This window comes from Vanellus vanellus, assembly GCF_965231255.1.
Source record: "Vanellus vanellus genome assembly, chromosome: 20".
NCBI lineage: Eukaryota > Metazoa > Chordata > Aves > Charadriiformes > Charadriidae > Vanellus > Vanellus vanellus.
The window spans coordinates 4,151,761-4,170,819 of NC_138925.1; the positions used below are offsets into that span (position 1 = coordinate 4,151,761).

General features: G+C 40.8%; 1 protein-coding gene across 1 annotated transcript; it reads right to left on the reverse strand.

The window, feature by feature from the left end:
• Positions 1-6: 6 nt before the first annotated feature.
• TNFRSF1B (TNF receptor superfamily member 1B) lies at positions 7-16,118 on the reverse strand (the record flags this gene model as incomplete). Its single annotated transcript, XM_082493427.1, has 10 exons — positions 7-438; positions 1,008-1,278; positions 1,749-1,786; positions 2,748-2,822; positions 3,593-3,786; positions 3,869-3,962; positions 4,924-5,073; positions 6,220-6,348; positions 8,474-8,576; positions 16,065-16,118. The coding sequence occupies 10 exons, from the start codon at positions 16,116-16,118 to the stop codon at positions 140-142; spliced, it is 1,407 nt and encodes a 468-aa protein (XP_082349553.1). The 3' UTR covers positions 7-139.
• Positions 16,119-19,059: the final 2,941 nt, after the last annotated feature.

Here is a 19,059-nt window from a genome sequence, read left to right on the forward strand (position 1 = left end):
CCAAAGCATCAATGTCTGTATTGGTCTGAAATGTCAAGTCTCTGTAGGAATGCTACATTTAACATAATGTTTATTTTAGAAGATAAGGAGTTGTTTGATTGATTTTATCAGTCAATTAGTATATGATCTGTAATTTCCTTTAACTGGTTTTCATCCCCGCATCTTGAATACCAAGAGGAAACTTCTTTTCTTCTGGAAGTAAGTCTTGAAGTAAATTGTCCTCATTTTCCACCGAGATCTGAATTTCAGTTTCTTTTTTCAAGGGGTTTTCTTCTTTTGAAAGGGGAATTTCTCCCCCTGTTGGGGAATAATAGGGAGCATTTCCATAATCCATGCTAGTTGAACTAGTCTGTTCTGGGAACTGGGAACTGCAAACTGGACTACATACTTTAACAATACAAGTCACATTCACCTGCGTTCCTCCGTTACCAGAAAGTTCTGTCAAATAAACAGAAGACACGTTAAACATGGAAGAATGAAACCCTGACCAGGAAGGCTGGATTCTTCATCTAGTTCTTTGACTTAAAGTTAAAATAGACACTAAATATCTTCTTGCTTCACTTAATTTAGGTAAGATGGTGGAGTTGGTTCTGTAACATTTTTGGGTTTTTCTGGTACCATAAAATGCACAAGTCATCCCAGGGATAAAAAAGCCATAAAAATTCATTTAGAGCCCTGGATCACAGCCAACTCCCTTCCCATCTGTTGCCATTTCAGGTGCTTTTGACAATGTTCATTTTTTCCTGGTCTCTGGCTCTTTCTCCCACTCACAGGTAAGTGCCTACCATCACACTGATCCCCTGGTCTGCAAATAACTTTTTCTCCATTGAGCACACTCTACCATCTCACGCTGACGACTTAAAACAATGTCTTTTTCTTTTCAAAATTTACTCTCTCTGCTGAGTCTGGGTCTGATGTTTTATCCTGCCATTTAAACTTCTGCTAAAAAGACTCATAAGTGATAATGAAATTTCAAGAGGTTCCGGATCACTCAGATACATTCTTACCTGAACTTGCAGAGTTGTGTCTGTCTCCACTGTGAAGCTTACAACCTTCTGAAGCTGCATGTTGCTGCTGAAATCCTTCTGTTTCTTTCTTTTCATTTTTCCTGTTATTTATTACACTGACTCTTGCAGATCCAGTTGGATTATTCAGGGAGCTGCTGCTGGACCCAGAAGTTTCCAAGAGATGCTGTTCCTCCTGTTCAGAACTGCTGGAGTTCTCTGATCCTGTATTTCTTACTTTTTTGTCACACTGCTTTTCTGTAGGGGAAAAAGGCTGCAACGTTTGCAGAGAAAAGCAAAACGTTAATCTTTTTAAAAAAAACACTAACAACCTACTGGTCAGTACTTAGGCAGCTAATGAGGCCACTGATCATTGCCATTTGCTTAGTGATGCCTGTAAGTAAAATTCACCCAGCCGTTGAATAGGCATTCAACAAAATGAACCTGTCTCCTGAAGACACATACAGCACTTCACTGATTACCTGGGGAACAAAATCTCTAAAATCTGGTCTTCTGAACCACACCTGTGTTTTATTGGCAGTATAGCCTGACATAAAGCAAGGGTGGTACAGTATGTGGGTTATGTAAGGTACATCTTATACTCTAGCTTGGGGACACCCTGTTCTCACTCCAATTGTCTTTCTGCTGTACAGTTTTCTTCTACTTAAAATTAGGTAAGACTGCACAATTTCTATATAACTTTTAAAGAAATGGAAAAGATGGAAAGGAAGGAGTGACACTCACGGAATCTGCTTCTGTAGCCGGTGGAGAATATACGAGGGCTGCAAGTGAGGAAGGACAGTTCATTAGCACCCACAGTTGTTTCAGTTGCCAGAGCTGCTCTCTTAACTAGTCTGAGTGATATCCTCTGGTCCAAATGTATATTTATTGCCCACTGTTTGAAAATGTTGAAAGCTATATTGTATTAATTTCGTAAGGTGATTTAAATTTAGCCAGCAAGCAAAGAGGACCCTCTACATGAATTAATAATTTTTCTAGTATAGTATCAGTGAGAAAGGGTATTGATGACAATAAACTACAGTTGTGACTGTTTAATGATAACGTTTGATAATGTCTAATATTTAAATGAAGTACAAAATATTTAACAAGCTCCAGTACGAGCACAACTGTCATACAGTTGTCCAACTGCATTAGGATGTTGTATGTTTAGACAATTATCTAAAATCTGAGGAATAGGAGAGATTTGAATGGGACATTTGCCTCACTGTATCCCTGTATTGAGATCAATTTCACCCTATGTGATTTAATAAAGATACTTTTACTCTAAATACGTATGGAATTCCTGGAGTATTTTTTTAATTCTATTTTTCTGCAGCCACAAAGCTTATGTGATCAAGCTGATGTGCATGAGTTTTCTCTTAGTCTCTTTTCTACTGACCTTTGAACCTTTTTACCAATTTCACCCCAATGTAACAGAGGAATGGTGTCTAAAGCTCCTCAGGGTTTCATGAAGCTTTAGGTTGCCCACTAGTGAGGCAGAAATCTGTAAATCATGGTCTTGTCCCCTTGAAAAAAAAAATTAACTCATACATTATTAGACACCAAAGAATCTCCACATTAGTGATACTTCATCCATATCCAGCCATGAGAAAAGCTTCAAAGAGAGCTAGCATCTTCTAAGACACTGACATCCGTCAACTACTAGGCTCAAATTAGTAGGAAATGAGGTTACACACTTTCCAATATTTACAGATCTGCTTGTTTTTACTTCATGAACCTTACCTTTTTTTCTGGACACTAAGCAATACCCCAAAATAGTGATTATCAGGACCAATAACAATGGCCCTGCTACTGATCCTGAAAATAAATAAAAAGATAAATTATTTAGCAGGTTGATCTGACAAAAGATCTAATTAGAAAGAAGTAGTTTTGTAGTTTCTGACCATGGCTACAAAAGCTAAATCTACAAGTATCAGGTGTGTCTGACATTCACATTTGATGCCTCTGTCGTGGCATACCAAGGTCTCATTTCAGTCTCCATCACATCATAAAAAGGCATTTTCCTGTCCTGAAAAGGGAGGACAGACTTTCGTCCTCAGTCACAAAAGATATCTCTGTAGGCTAGCAACAGTTTGTTAAATGCAAGGCCAGGCAGTCCAGAATGCTCCTAAACATATGTGCCTTCTGGATAGGCTGTGAACAGGAAAGAATACATCCACGGTTGTGAATGCTGTAAGGAATTCCTGCTTGGGAAAGGCTGCCAGAAGTCTGCAAAGACCTCACCAGGAGGTTTATGAAGTCAAGCTTGCCTCAGTCCAGGATCTAAGATACGACCTTTTCTACCAGCTCCTTCATAGTAGCAATTCTCAGGAACTGCCTTGTATAATCTAGTTTGAGACTTTTTAGAAATATTTCCAGAATTACAAGGACTGTAGCAGCACTGGGGTAGTGCAGATGCATAGGTAAATACTATGCAACTCACTACAGGCAGTGTCATACTGAATTAATTCAGCTGTTCTGAGGTTCTGCTTGGGCACAGGTAATTGGTCGTGGAAAGAAACTGAAAACTAAATACAAACTTGCTTCCTAGCCAGACAAAAATGACTTGAAATGAGTTAATAGCTCACCGATGATGTGAGACATGTCACGTACAGAGTTTAAAATGACAGGTCGAGTTATTATTTCAGGTTTATTGGAAGCTGAGCTTTGGGTCGGGAGCAGGTTCAAAATAGTGTGAGGTAGAACTGTGGGAACTGCTGTTCCTGAGTCACTGCAAACAGTGTCATTCACGCTGTTTCCAGGAACAGCCACTGATTTACAACTGCAAGAAACAAAGAGAAGTTAGGAAAGAAAGCAACCCTGTGCACAGTGAAGGTTGCTGTTAGACAGAAACACCGTCTTACACTGTGTGTGGTATACAGCTGGTATCGTAAGATTCCTCATGTGAAAAAGTGCCAGGAGGACAAGGTTTACATTCTGTATCTGTGCTATCTGTACCTTTAAACAAATACAAAAAATCCAGTTAGTCATCTAGTGAGAAACAAGAATGAATAATCAAGGTCTGTGGTACAGATCCTGGAAATGATACAGAGGTGGTACACAAAATACAGTCTTTAACTAACACAGACGAGATTAATTTGAAACACCCAACCCAAACACAAATCAGAAGATGAATCAGCTGTTAGTTTGGTGCCCCTGATAGTCTTTTTCAAATACTGTAAAAACCCACCGAAAGGTTAAACCGTGGTACTGCAGACAGAGCTGAATTTTTTCACCTGTCCCTGACAGGCTGACCAACTATTCCATTCTGTTGGGGTTCTGTATCTTTTCAAATGATTCTTAATTTCTTAAAAATTTTCAGTGTTTCCACCTCTTCAAATATTATTTATCATCTTGAGACAGCTACATTATGATTACATATCACAGTTATCATGTTATCGTTACATATCATTACATACATATACATTATCATTAGTGGTGAATTTCATCATCTAATGAAGACAGAGTAATTCTGCAACACAGCATAGAGTCTCCATTATTTACCGTAACCAAAATGCAAACTGAAGCTCCGCTTCAAGAACTTTAGCAGGAATTAAGTGCTCTTGAATCTGAGTCACTTGTATGGAAGAAATCACACGGTCGACCAAAACAAAGGAAGATTTCAGTTGGATGGGGGAACTTTATGACAGAGGATAGTAACAGACTGCAATATGGTGTCCCTTTGGATACGCCTCTTGAGAATACTGTTGCTCTACTTCCTGCCTACTTGCTAAGACAATGCTTGCACTAAATGTGTAGCTGTAGGGAATACATAACTGTAGGGAATTAAAAGACAATATTCCTGTAATTTACTGAGTTGAAGGCAGATTCAGAAGTATTTATGGACTATTAATGCAAAAAATAACCCTCTTCATACAGGAAAACTATTTTGTATGTAGAGTGTTCAGAATTAAATTACCTCTTCTGGAAACTCGGTAACCTTTTCCACATTTTTTATGCACTTTACATATTTTGCAGTACTCAAATATTTTCGAAATGCAGAACTCATTGGGTGGGCAGCTACAGATTCTGTCCTGTGACTTAGTGCACGTTTGATTCTGCACAAATCCTGTATTTAAAACAAGAATAAAGCAGTATGTCATTAGCAACATTCAAAATCACAGCCTGCAATGTTTCAAGTAAATGTGAGGTAATGTTCACATACCACAAACTGAAGACAATTTTGCAGGTTCTGGCTAGCATACCATAATGAAACAAATACGTTATATGCCCCAACGTATACATTTTCAGAAGAGTTTCTTCCCTCTCTCCAGGAAAGAAGTTTGCATCTGTAGAATTCACTCTTGAAACTCTGTACCTGCAGTTGCATTGTATCGTATTGTAACCATAAATACGCACATTTGTGTTACCTGTGCCCATCACTGCAGTATCTGGGGGCCATACTAAGATTTGTAGTCTATGCAGATCATGCAACTGTATTGAAAGTGATTGGAGACCTTACTACAGACATTTTCATACTGTAATTAACCAGCTTTGCAGGATTATCTATTTAGAGAAGACCAAAGGTCCTTTGAACAACTTAGACTGTACACTTAAAGCTTACTTGCCAGTGAGTCAAGTAGATAATTTTCTACACTGGTTTCCTTTAGAAATGATGGGCAACAGTATGACTGAATTTGTTAATCTATTAGACCAACATATAGATGTTGGTACAATGTACTATATATACTGTTAAGTTGCTTTAACGAACTGTACCAGTGTGCTCTCACTGACTATGCTCCTTTGCAAAAGAAATTAAAACAACATAGGAGTATCAACTGGTGTTTGCTGTTGTCAGTTCAGCAGCCAAACCGAGGAATGACTGGATGCTGGAAATGTAATTATCCATTTTCCCCTGTGCAAGTCAGGTCTTAAGCTCCTTGGCTGGGGAGTATAAGCAGGAAGTTATTCTGCCGATGACATCTGTACCTGTTTTAGTGATGCAGTGCCTCAGTTTCCAAGAATATAGGATTGATGTCACATTTTTAGGACTTAGAAAGAAAAAGGGGCAGGGCCCCCTGCAAGACTTTTCCCTTATTTTTTTCCCTGATTCTTTTCCCCAAATCTTCTGAGTACCAAAAGCATGAGAACAGGGCTACACAAGGGATAGACAAAACCTCCTAGTTTTCTTAGGAGAAAAGACTAGGTTAAACCAAGCCCGGTCATTGAGCAGGCTGCTGAAGTCACAAATGCCTCTTCAGCAATTCAAGCCTACCTTTCCTGCAGGGTGGTGAGCAGGCAAAGCACTGAGGAGACAGATTCCAGATTGCTGTATACGTGTTAGGTCTACAGGGACTGCACTTTGTGTCCACACCGTGACTGCAGCTCTCTGTCTTGTATTGACCTATTTAAAGAAAAAAACCAAACAAAACAAACCAGAGAAAGCATCTCGTTGGAAAAGATCACTAGGAATTGTTTAAGGTAAGTTTCAGTCTTAGCTGTAGAAACCCTTTCTTCACTGCCACTATCAGATTGGTAATGTAAATCAATCAAGTATTGATTTAAAGGAGGACTGCAGGGAAACTCTGATTTCTTTTGTTACTCATGTTTGATCCATTTTCCTACATTCAGTTCAGTGAATTCTAGCCATGTTCAAAACAAGGTAGCCTCAGTCCTGAACAAAACCCCTCAGCATATACTTCGATGCAGCTACCACAGTACATAAACCAAACTTTTTATCCTCATAGAAGCTGTGTGTTGTGGTGAAACACAGGATGGTGTTTCATGCTGAAAGTCAGGCACACGCTAGAATGATGTGTCTGGGTGAGGCCCTTACTACCTTTACAAGCAGCAAGCGAAGAAAGCATAATGAAATATTACCACAAACAGACCTGAATTAGAACTTTACCACTTGTCACTACTGAAGGGACATGAGCTCGCTCGTTTTCCTTCACCTCGTCAGCCAGCCCTAACATCCTCAGCCAGCCCTAACAGATCAAAGCAATGAGTTTCTGAAGCTAGTGGCATTCCAGACAAAATCAAAACCTATCAAAGGCAGTTTCTCCAATGCTTCTCACCAAGTTCAGTGCAGTGGTAGCAATAAGTAAATATGAGCTCCCACATAACAATTTTGGAGAAAGGAAAACACCTCAGCTGCCATTTCCCCCTTGCTTGAAAGGAGGAAGAAGATAAAAGTCAATGTCTCATATCCTGTACAGAAATATCCTGGAAAATACATTCAGAAAGCAGAAGTAACACTGAGAAAGCCTTTGAAGCTGTTTGGAGAATCTCTGTTCTCCGAAAGAAGAGGCCCTGGAGATGAGCCATAGGAATTGTTTCCAAAGACTTTGGTTTTCCATGTACTTACTTGAACCTTAAAATTCTGCCTCCCACATCCCACTAATGATTTAGGCTTCAATTTTTGATAAATTATGGTAAAAGTAATCAAATTTATAAAAACAAAAATAAAGATTTTAGACTTCCTACAACTTGTTGCCCAGAACTTGTTATTCTGAAAAATTTAAATTAAGAAGAAACAGACTGAACAGTACATACCACAACAGAAAAAAGGCTTTTGGTTGTGAATTATCATCTTTCATCCGTTGTGTTTTTAACAAAGGAAACTTGACAGATCTATCTAGACATTTTCGGTTAATTCAAGCAACTGTGGCTGCTTCAGCATATACTGATTTCCTGATACAACTTCCGGATCTCTCTGACAGGAACTCAGCATTTATGGAGACAAATTTTGTTTGCTCAGCATGAAATGAGACAAATAGGCAGGTTTTTTGCTGCGTCTAGTGTGATAGTATAATGACAACTTATTGCAAAAACTCTATTATTAAAATACCCAAACGGTATTACTACTCCCCAAAAAACCCAAACCCACACACCCACCTTTCTGCAGTCAACAATTTTTGCGAACAAAAGATCGCTAATAATTACCACTGTGTAAGACATGACATCTCAAAGCAGACAGTTTCTGTAGTCTTCTACCCAGTCTGACAGTGGTCTGCAGTGGCGGATTTACAGTAAAAGACAACAAAACTCCCTCAATGAGCAATTATAGATTAACCTGGCTGATGGAAAGCCCCTTATACAAGCGATATTATCAGAGTACAAAAACTAAGCTCTACCTCATGCCCTGTTTTACAATATATTTGTTATTAGCGGGCTTGGGTCTGACGTGTTGTCTAATTTTTGTCATTCCATTAGTGAGGTGGTGCTCCCCCCCTAAATGTTGACTTAAAAATACTTAAATCAAAACACCATGCAAAGCTGTGCTTCCAAGAGCTCAGCAGCCCACCATCTGATCAACCCTTGTAACAGAATTCCAATTCTGATGGACAGTGTGCCTCTTTTGCAGCTATTTTTACAGTCACAGCACTTTATTGTCTTCCAGCTAGGAGGGCATGACAACAGCACAAATCCAATGCTCTTCAGATGTATAAATAATCAAAACGTAATATGCTCATCTGAAAATCAACTGAATTTGGCTGTGTAAAGTAATAGTTTGAATTATAACCTACCTGGAGGGCACTTGCTGCAACATCTATTAAGTGCTTCTTCATAGAATTCAGTGCTGGGATCTTTGCATTGTGCAAGCTCTGGTGTATAAGGCAATGCATATTCCTAGGAGAAATTAAAGGAAGATCATGAGTCATGAGTCCATTCTGACCCTAGAGCAGAGATTCAAAAGAGACAAACACTTAAAGTTCAGTGCAATTATAACCACCTTCCTTTCCAAGACGGCCTGATGAAACAAAGCAGCAGATACCAAAAAACTGAAGGAGAATGCACAGCTTATAAGCTACTTGAGACCACTTGGAGGTTCCTCTGCTTTTCAAAGATCTGCCACAATGACCAAAGCAATTTCTCCAGGTTTTATGTTCAAAAGAATGCAGTGGAACTATGGGATTAGCATCACACCGGATCATTACTGCATCCCCTAAACCAAAGGGCTGAGCAACAATTCTCAGTTGCCGTGATTCAAACAACCTTTGACAAAACGTCAGTGAAAACTAAATTCTTACCTGTGGGTTTGAGAAGCATTTTCTGCAAAGTGACTATGTTAAAAATGATACCTTCTTACTTAGTAAGTCTACTCCCTATACAGATTTAGAGCCCTATCTAGAAAACTAGAAGATTGTCTTTGCTACTTATCAATTCCCTCAGGCCCCTGAGCCCGTGGAAGAGGGAGCTGTGGGTCGAGCACTACTGCAACGTTTGAAGGAATCTCTGTTTTCATCACTGGGCACAAAGGGGACCAGACACTGTGTTCCATTCTCTATCGTGCTATGTTCATTATGCCCTCACTTACACCCATGCAATACCCAGGCAAGATAACCCGTCCCTTCAGTTGAAGAACCTGTACTAATAGAACTGTTTCACCAAAGGAAAGGAAAAAGAGGCTTTTATCATTCCAGATGCTTTGTGATTCCTTTCTGAATGAGAAAGGCTTTGCTGTTTTGAAAACAACGAAACTGCACCGCTGCTTCTGAAAAGGAGCAACTGGCTACAAGACTTAAATAAAAATAAAAAACCTACCTCATATGGCAGGTTAAACGCATACGAAACAGTCATGAAATACGGCATACCTAATTTTCAGCTCATACCAATCAACACAGCACAGTGACTTCAACGAACAAGTGTCAAAATATTTGAGGACCCGTCATCTGTTTTCGAAGGGAAAAAAATACTCACTCTAAAGAAAAAGGCTAATGTTAGGTAGTACAAGCGTAGGAGTTTCCTGCTAGATCAGAAAGATGCTGTTCAAAAAGTATGCGACAATGCTCAGTTTTCTGCAGTCTGAAGAGATTGCTCCATGTATAATCTACACATATTTAGAGAAGTACTTTAAAAGTATTATTAAAAAGAGAAATCAAAACAGGAACAAGCTCTTTGGAGGCCAGTAATGAGAATATCCTTCCTCCTTACTGAAAAAATATGTTGATTATCTATTGTGTCTTCACATTACTGACAAAGTAGACTAACATTTCCCACTCTCAACAATTACTTAAAGGGAACCCAACACTTTCTTATGCAGCTTGTTGAAATATTTTCCCTCTTATCTAGCCATATATCAGAAACAGGATTTCACGCATCTACTCAATGGTCAGTGTCAAAAAGAACCTTTCCTGATAACATGAAGGCAAAGAAAGGCCACCTTGAGTTTCAATATTCATTCCAGAAAAGAAAAAAGGAAAGCAAACTACTTAAGTAGAAGTTTCACCACTTCTATTTGAAACACTGTGAAAGCCGGTAACACTGGCCAGACATCGGGACAATTCTGATCTCTTCTGGTCAGTCAGTTGAGTTAACGACTCGGACCCAGGGAGACTGGGGATGGGTTTCACCAATACCAGCCCCAATCTCTCACAGCCAGATCAACGAGAAACAGTCAAGTTGCAAATGGAACAACAAACTTGTAAAGATCCTTTTAACAGGCCAGAAACTGTGATGAGGTGGGGGAAAATGACCAAAAAAAATTAATAAATTATCCTTCTTAAACAGTAGAGCAGGTGAAGTAAGAAACAACTGCTGAACACAAGCTGCATTTTTCAAATTCTGCTCTTTGTATTTTGATGAGAAGAAAGCCAGTTTTGCAGGAACCACACTGCAGCCTCAAATATCTCCAAAGTCTACTTTGGCCTCCATTTTTGCTTTCCAATTAAGGTTTATTTAAAGGGGGCTTGCACAAGGATTGAAGACTTTGAAGCCACACCAGGAGGCTGGCTTCAACATTATCAGTTTCATCATTATTAATGAGAATAATAACCATAATAATTCAACAAGAAGAAAAAGGCTTTTAAATACCTTCTAGGTTCAGTAATAACTGTTAATGCTGGACTTGGTATTATACCCTTATAGGATGGACAACGATAAAGCACACCATTTGCAAATGTCAGCTGACATGAAAACCCGATGAAGGAGAAGAGCTCTGCTTTCAAAAGTTTTTAAGTCACTTTCTTGTTTATTAAAAGAAGAAAGATCAAGTGTTGTCATCACATTTTTTTTGTAGTCACTATGATCAACTTCATTAAAACAAGCACTTTAGAAACTTTTTAAAATGCTAAGCTTCACTGCAAGAACAAACACAGAAAAAAAAAAAAAAAAAGGAGACATACGATAAACCACATCACAAATTATCCTGCTGGTGAGGCTTCCTGGCAAAAAATGTTCTTATCTCATCCTCTGCATTGTCTGTTGTAAATACTGCCGTGCAAGTTAAAGACACAGGAAAACCTGTTGGTTGATGGGTTCACATCTATTTCTCTTAAGTTGTGCTTGAAAGGATACATCTACTGTCTGATACAATTTTATCTGATGAGCTGTGGCTCTCAAAGACATACAATTGACAATGTCTTGCCAAGCATCCTCAAAGAACATTATGGGAAACTAAAAGGGACTTGTAACTCACTTAGATACAATTTATATACACACATGAGCTCAGCTTTGTTTGCACTGGAAGGATGCCATTAATTTTAGCAGTTAGTTCCAATGTAAACTAGTTTAATCAAATCCATGAAGGCCAGCAGTCAAATCTCCTGCTCTGTCAGAGGAAGTGCAGGCCTCTTACTAGGTATGAAATTCCCGCATTTCTTGGCTACAAGATGACCCCACTTTTTCTAGCAATCTCACCAATTTTAAGGAGCAGTACCATATTTGTATCTGGCATCCAGATCCATTGGCTACTCTGGGCTGAAAGACTGATGAATAGGGGCCAGATTCTATTCCACAATCTTTACATTTTGTTAATCTTTGTATCTCTTATAAGTCCTTCTTTTCTCTTCTTTTACTGTGATTCAATGTTCTGCAAGCAGATTGTGTGAAGGAACACTAACCTGATGCTGCATCTTTTGCATTATAGCCTTAGAACTTCTCACATTAGGTAGTAGTGCCTAACGGCAGCAGACTTTTAAGACATTTACATGGACAAAATGAAGACTTTAGAAGACTTCGTTTAATTTGACAGGTGGAAGTAGCAGTAAAATACCTCATCTATCTAGCAGCAGAGCCACAAACATTATTTAAAATGAAATTTAGTCTAGCTCTATGCACATCAATCAAATTGAGCAATATATTTTGGCACAGAAATGGGTAAACTATACTTGCCTTTGACTACACAACTCACTAGGGAGATTTTTGCAATGCCTTTGTATTAAGCAATAACTAAGAAGTTACACAGAAAAAGTCAGTGGCTCAAGACTCTCTCTCCAGAGTCCCTGCATTGTTTGAATCATTTTCCCATCTGCACCAGACACCCAGTAGAAAGGTGAAGATAGAAAGGTGTCACTGGAGAGGAGTAGGCTTATACTGGCCTCCATACCAACCAAGAGGTTAGCACAGACCCCTCTAAATGAGTATGCACAAGCACATTTGTTTCCAACATTCCCTATATCCTACCCACTAGAAGATAAAACTAGCGGAGGACATACCTGTATCTCATGATTTCAGGCGTGCACTGTCTCTGTGCTGTGTGGAGCAGCACTAGTGAAGGGAAAGGCCATCCACCCTGAGTCGTACAGACGCCACCCACAACAGAGAGCCTCAGGTCTGTACCAGAGCTGAGACCGAGTCATGAACTCAAAACAAGATTTGGATTCAGACTTCCTCAAAATTAGAAGGGCTTGATCCAACGCACCAATCTGGCTCTACCAATTGGCGAGGAAGTCCAGGTCTCAACTGCGCATGTCATGCATTCCCTGTGTGCTGAATATTAATTACATAATTTCCTTTAATTCCTGCCTTACAGCTTGTTCCTGGATTCTTGGACTTTATGTGTAATTAAATTTAAGTATCTTCAATAATAGAAATAAAACATGCTACTATAATGGATGAACATCTACATATTAATCCATTCACACAACATTCATTTTCATTCAAAGAGGCCGTTTTAACAAAGATATTTAAGCATATATTTTAATCCTAACTCACATGTCTACTTTTTTATTGGTCTCCTTTTATATAGTTGCCTTCTTTGAACTCAAGCTGTCAAACAAAGCAGTCTGAACAGGAACTACATCTGGCGTATAATGTTCTTTACGCATATGAAACCACAATGAAGTCACCAAGGTCTCTGACGTAAAAATCTGTTGCTATGGAAAGAACTTGAGGTAAAGAGATACCGTTTGCTGAGCTACCAAACCTGCTAAAGACAGGAAAAAAAAGAATTCTGTTTAAAATATTTAAACTGATCATTTACAAAAATAATTCTGTTGAAGATTAGTTATCAAATAATAAGTCTCACCAAAATCAGCTGGAGTTGTATCAGGGTGCCGGGCTGTACCAGGTATACTCAAACCATAAAGCTTCTTTTAAAGCTGCTTTCCTGCAAACACCTCTCTAAGATTATGGGTTCATTATGTGACTTGCTCTTGCAGCCTATATCGGACCTTACTGCTGTAAAGCAGGAGTCCCTGCATAGCCACAAACAAACGGATTCACAACTCCACGTTCCTCCTCCCTGAAAAAATCTTTTTGCTTACTGTTAAGGATTCTACTCCATTGCCACTTACCACCATAATACGGAAACGTTTTCCCAGAATGAGATGGCAGAAGGCTGGGTAGAATATGGAAGCTATTCACAACATGCAAAAGTTACAGAAGCAAGTAGGGAGTTTGTAGGGAGACATAGCATATTTTATTACATGTATATTTCAAAAAACAGACACATTTTCAGGAATACCAGCTCTTCTGTTTCAAAACTTCAGGCTTATGTATGAAAGTTGGTCTGCTTTCCCAAAGGTTGCCCTAATAAAAGACATTATCCACTAAATCAAGAGCTGACACTTACAGTAGCAGGCACTGTTACTGTAAGTTCTCATCAGGGTGATGTACTCATCAGCACTGTATGTACTCATTAGGCTGATGAGCCTTAAGATCTATGGTTTCCCTGTAGGAAGCGAAGATACTCAGGCAACCACAGGGTGAAAGCAAGAGGAATAACAGAGTGCAGGCCTGAGGGGCAGGAAGACAGGCTGTATCCTCATCCCTTCTCAGAGATGGGCAGGTGATGAGCAAGCTCCCAAGAAAGGATCCAAAAGTCATGACTGGCCACATTAGGACTGACCTTACATGGAGACATCCTAGAAGATGCACCTATGGGAGACAGGGTGATAGCTAACATTGAGAGCAGAGTAGGGAAGGAGAAGCTCTGTGAACCCCAAGGGTAAAGATGGCAGATAAGAACCTTCCCAAGATGCCCCAGGTGTACCAGCCAAAAACACTGCCAGAGGGGATAACTGTCTTCTATCTAGGCCAAATTCCAGGATGGGCATTTTTCTATTATTTTGAAACAAATTGTTTTCTTGGGATGGCTTGGCTTGTATCATAGGTGGCTTTTAAAATGCTCTGTTAAGACCTTCAGTCATCATGAACTTTGATGTAACAGCCATAAGTGTGGACACATACAATAGCAAAATCTGCATGTCACCCTCAGCCCTTCTAGCTCTGACCATAAAAAAGCAGGGACATCTGAGCAGTCTGCTCTGTTTTATTTCAGGATTTTTGCCCAAGATCTCCTTTAGGCTCATCCTTCTGCAGTCCTGAGTACGTGCACGGTTATCAACACACCTTCCGTGTACCAGCAGCTTTCCCCTACAACCAGCCAGCAGCATCCAGAGGATGACCTCCACTCACATCAGCAACTACACTGCAGAGCACGCTGCGCTGCTTTGCAAAGGACAGTTATTCAGGTTTGAGGCTACTGAGAAAGTTTCTGTTAAAAATATCTGGTGACTGAGTTGTTCAAAATGGCAAAAAATGTATTCAGTTCCTGTGAGTAACACAGGGACCGAGGCTAGGAGCTTTCAGATAATTTCATCTGAACGAGAAAAAACAAGAAATAGTGTCATTTAAGAACTATTGCTGTGCCAGTTTCTCTGCCTCAAAAATAAAATCTGTTTTAACTGATCACTTTTTAAAATTCATATAACAAGCAGTTTTTTCCAGTGCTGTAGCAAATACAGTATTTCTGAAAATACTAGTTTTGTTTTTCTAATTTATATATGGACTTTTCTTTGGTTTCTCACAATGCAAAAATTGATGCTTAAAGTTTCCTTCATGATTTCCATCATTATGTTTACGTCATTGTTTATGGTGAGAGGAGAGTTAATTCCTTTCAAATCAGTGCCTTTTGTTCAGCAAGAAGCATGACCAAACTTTACACCTAAATTTTGGTGATAAGGTCTGCTATGATTCTGAGACTCTCCCTTCTTTACCTGCTCTACCCTACCCACTCCAAGGTGTTCAGTAAATCAGGTTCAAAATACTATCACCTTACAAACCAGGGCTGAATTCAAAATGAGTGAGAAGCACTTAAAAGAACTAATTTAATATAATATCAATCCACTATAGCACCCAGTACTTCTTAAGAGACCATTGTGTAATTCCAGGTTCAATATACATTCTGACATCCTCACCTGCTTTCACTGAACCATTGTCTTATCGAGACTAAATTAATATGATTGAATAAACATGTAAATAATACATGCATCCCATGAAAAAAGCAATGACCTGGACATCTCAGCAGCATTTCCATATTTATCTTCACAATCCAGGACACTTCAGATAGAAAAATGCTGTCAATATACCAATACAGCAAACACACAACCAAAGGATCCCGTCAAGCTCTTTGTTTCAACAGTTAAAAGCCAAACAGTGGTACAGCTGGATGTAAAAGCCAACAGTCACAGCTGCATCACATCAGGTTTAGATGTAAATTAAAGGGCTTTTCTATGTAAATACGGAATAGTTTTAGGGATCCAACAGAGCACAACAAGCTCTTCCTGTTTAAACGGTGTAAAATACGTACAGATTTACACTCTGCACTTGCCAGGACACTCGCAGTTTTTGCAAATATTCAAACCACTCTGAAAAATCAAACGATTAGTCATTGCCTTGGGAAGCCACGAAATAAGGACAGAGCCAAAGGGAGCAGGACGGGCTTTAAAGAAGCCCAAGAGCGGGGCTTGAGGCTGCCGTAGAGCTCCCGCCGAGCTGGGTACCCGAGGGAGACAGCTCAGGCTCAGCGCTGCTCCGCCACCCCAAAGGGCAGCCGAACCCACCCGCACCGCAGCGGCACAAGCCGCTGGCCCCCCGCCTCCCCCCCGCACTCACCCGGCCGCCCGCCGCCTGCAGGAGCGCGGTGAGGAGCGCCCATCCCGGCCCCATCCCGCCGCCGAGTGCGGCCGCCGGCGGGGGGGGGGGCGGAGACCGGCCCCGGCGGGGGGCGCCGCCCCGGGGCAGCGCGGAGCGGCGTTAAACGTGAGCCCGGGCTGGACAGCGGGGCTGTCTGCTGGCCCGACACTAAAGTCACCTCCAGTAGCGTAGAAGAGACTCTCAGCGAGACCCCTCCTGTGGTGCTGCCTCCGGTTCTGGGGCCACCAACAGCAGAAGGACGTGGGCCTGCTGGAGCGGGGCCAGAGGAGGCCATGAAGATGCTCTGAGGGCTGGAGCTCCTGTGCTGGGAGGACGGGCTGAGAGAGTTGGGGAGACCTCTGAGCCCCTTCCAGTCCCTAAAGGGGCTGCAGGAGAGCTGGGGAGGGACACTTGATCAGGGAGGGAAGCGACAGGACAAGGGGGAGCAGTTTTACACTGAAAGAGGGGAGATTGAGATTAGATATCAGGAAGAAGTTCTTGACTGTGAGGGTGGTGAGCCCCTGGTGCAGGTTGCCCAGAGAAGCTGTGGCTGCCCCATCCCTGGAGGTGTTCAAGGCCGGGTTGGACGGGGCTTGGAGCAACCTGGGCTGGTGGGAGGTGTCCCTGCCCAGGGCAGGGGGTTGGAACAAGATGGTCTTTAAGGCCCCTTCCAACCAAAACCATTCTATGATTCTATGTGCAATGGGTCTCTTTAGTTGTATTTATGCTCCATTAGCCCCAAAATACAAACTTACGTTTTGTAGCACTCCAGCATTCATTAACACCCACTGCATGGTACCACTGCACCATGTTCACTCACATCTCGCGCACACTGCCGTGATGATATGGAGAGACCTTAATGTAAGCTCAGACCCGCTCTGCTCTTGCAAAAAACTCCAGCTGACTAATAGCTTTGTAAGTTCTGAATAGCTGTCTTGCAAAAATATTTTTTCTGCAACTGATACATGTACTGAAATTATAAAAAATGAAACATTTACATATCAGACAAGAAAAGTGTGGCTATCACTTAAAAGCCATGTAATTTTTAATTCAAAGATTACCAGCATTATTAAACTAACCAACTATAATAGATCTAGCAGGTTGCAATGCATGATTCATCTATAAAGCTGTTTGGTAAAAATAGGTTAATTTATATACAGAGCTGAAAAACACAATCATCTGTCATTACAGAACATCCTTTACCAATCACAGCCAGGTGAACACAGGTATTCACAGTTTGTGGGTACACAAATTGGCGTTCTCTAAAATGAAATAAAAGTTCCTGTATTTTTCTAGAATGAAGCGTATGCACTGGAAAACAACGAACTATCCTGACTGGGAGCGAGGAAAGGATGACCAGTATTTGTCCTACACAGTTTTTTCTTCTTCCTTGCATTGCTGGTTTATGTCAGTACTTGGTGACTTGACCTTCTGTTGCACAACAAGCACTAAAACAAAAAAATGTTAATTCTGTTTCCTTCTTCATCTCATGTAACTGCCACGGCAATACTGACAGCCAAAAGAAATTTCTATCTGAGCATTAGGAGCAGCTTATCTTCTGAACGAAACAAAACAAGTACAAATGTAGAAGTACACAGAAAGGATTCACTGATCACCTCTGTTGCAAGGCTCAGTAGACAAACTAAAACATACAGTGGCAGCAGTTGTTTTTAGAAATTATTTTATGTTCTGGACTCGCAGAGAAGAGTGGAATTCATCAGGAAGTAAATACTGGAACTAACAACACTTGAAACTACAACCAGTTTTCAAATGTACTACAGGTAGATTATCCTCTGATCAGTCAGTGCCTAGATCCCATAATGCAGAGACACTCCCAACTTCACCTCCGGGGCTGTGGTTTCAGAAAAGTTTCTGGATTTATTTCTTCAATCCCAAAATCTTAATAACATACCTTCCCTTATATTGTGAAGCTTAATGGATATACAAGATCCAGCGGACCTACTACATGGAGATTTTCAAAGAGCCTTTGATGAGATTCAGCACCTAAGGTGGTTGAAAAACAAAGTTGTCACAGGATTGGAAGAAAGGTCATTTTATAGACTTGCTAAAAGGTTACAGGATACAAAAGTTATGGCTGTTCAAATGGCAGGAAGGAAAGAGCACAACATAATGGTAATTTGTCAGGATAGTGAAGAGTTAGCAGTGGGGATTGGTGGGGCCAGTTGTATTCAATAACTTCATCAATAATCTGGAGAAAAGAGCGCCCACACAGTGAAGGCAATGCTAGACTTTTCCAGGTAGTTACCTGACACACAGAAGGCAAATAAAGCCAGAAGGGGCTCATAAAAAGGTAGCAAATGAGCTTCTACATAGACAAACACAAGGCAATACATTTAGGGAAAAATAATCTAAACCAGGTGTACATGGTCAGCAGGTCAAAGGAGGTGATTCTCCACTCTCGTGAGACCCCCCCTGGAGTACTGCATCCAGCTCTGGAGTCCCCAACATAAGATGGACATGGACCCGCTGGAACGTGTCCAGAGGAGAGCCACGAGGATGATCCGAGGGCTGGAACACCTCTCCTATGAGGAGAGGCTGAAAGAGTTGGGGCTGTTCAGCCTGGAGAAGAGAAGGCTCCGGGGAGATCTTATTGCAGCCTTCCAGTACCTAAAGGGGGCCTACAGGAGAGCTGAGGAAGGACTTTTTACTGGGGCATGTAGTGATAGGACGAGAGGGAATGGCTTTAAACTGGAAAAGGCCAGGTTTAGATTAAACATTAGGCAGAAATTTTTTACTTTGAGGGTTGTAAGGCATTGGACAGATTGCCCAGAGAGGTTGTTGAGGCCCCATCCCTGAAGGTGTTCAAGACCAGGCTGGATGTGGCCTTGGGCAACCTGGTCTAGTGGGAGGTGTCCCTGTCTATGGCAAGGGGGTTGGAACTTGATGATCTTCAAGGTCCTTTCCAACCTAAACCATTCCATGATTCTATGATTCCATGGTGCTGAATTCACAT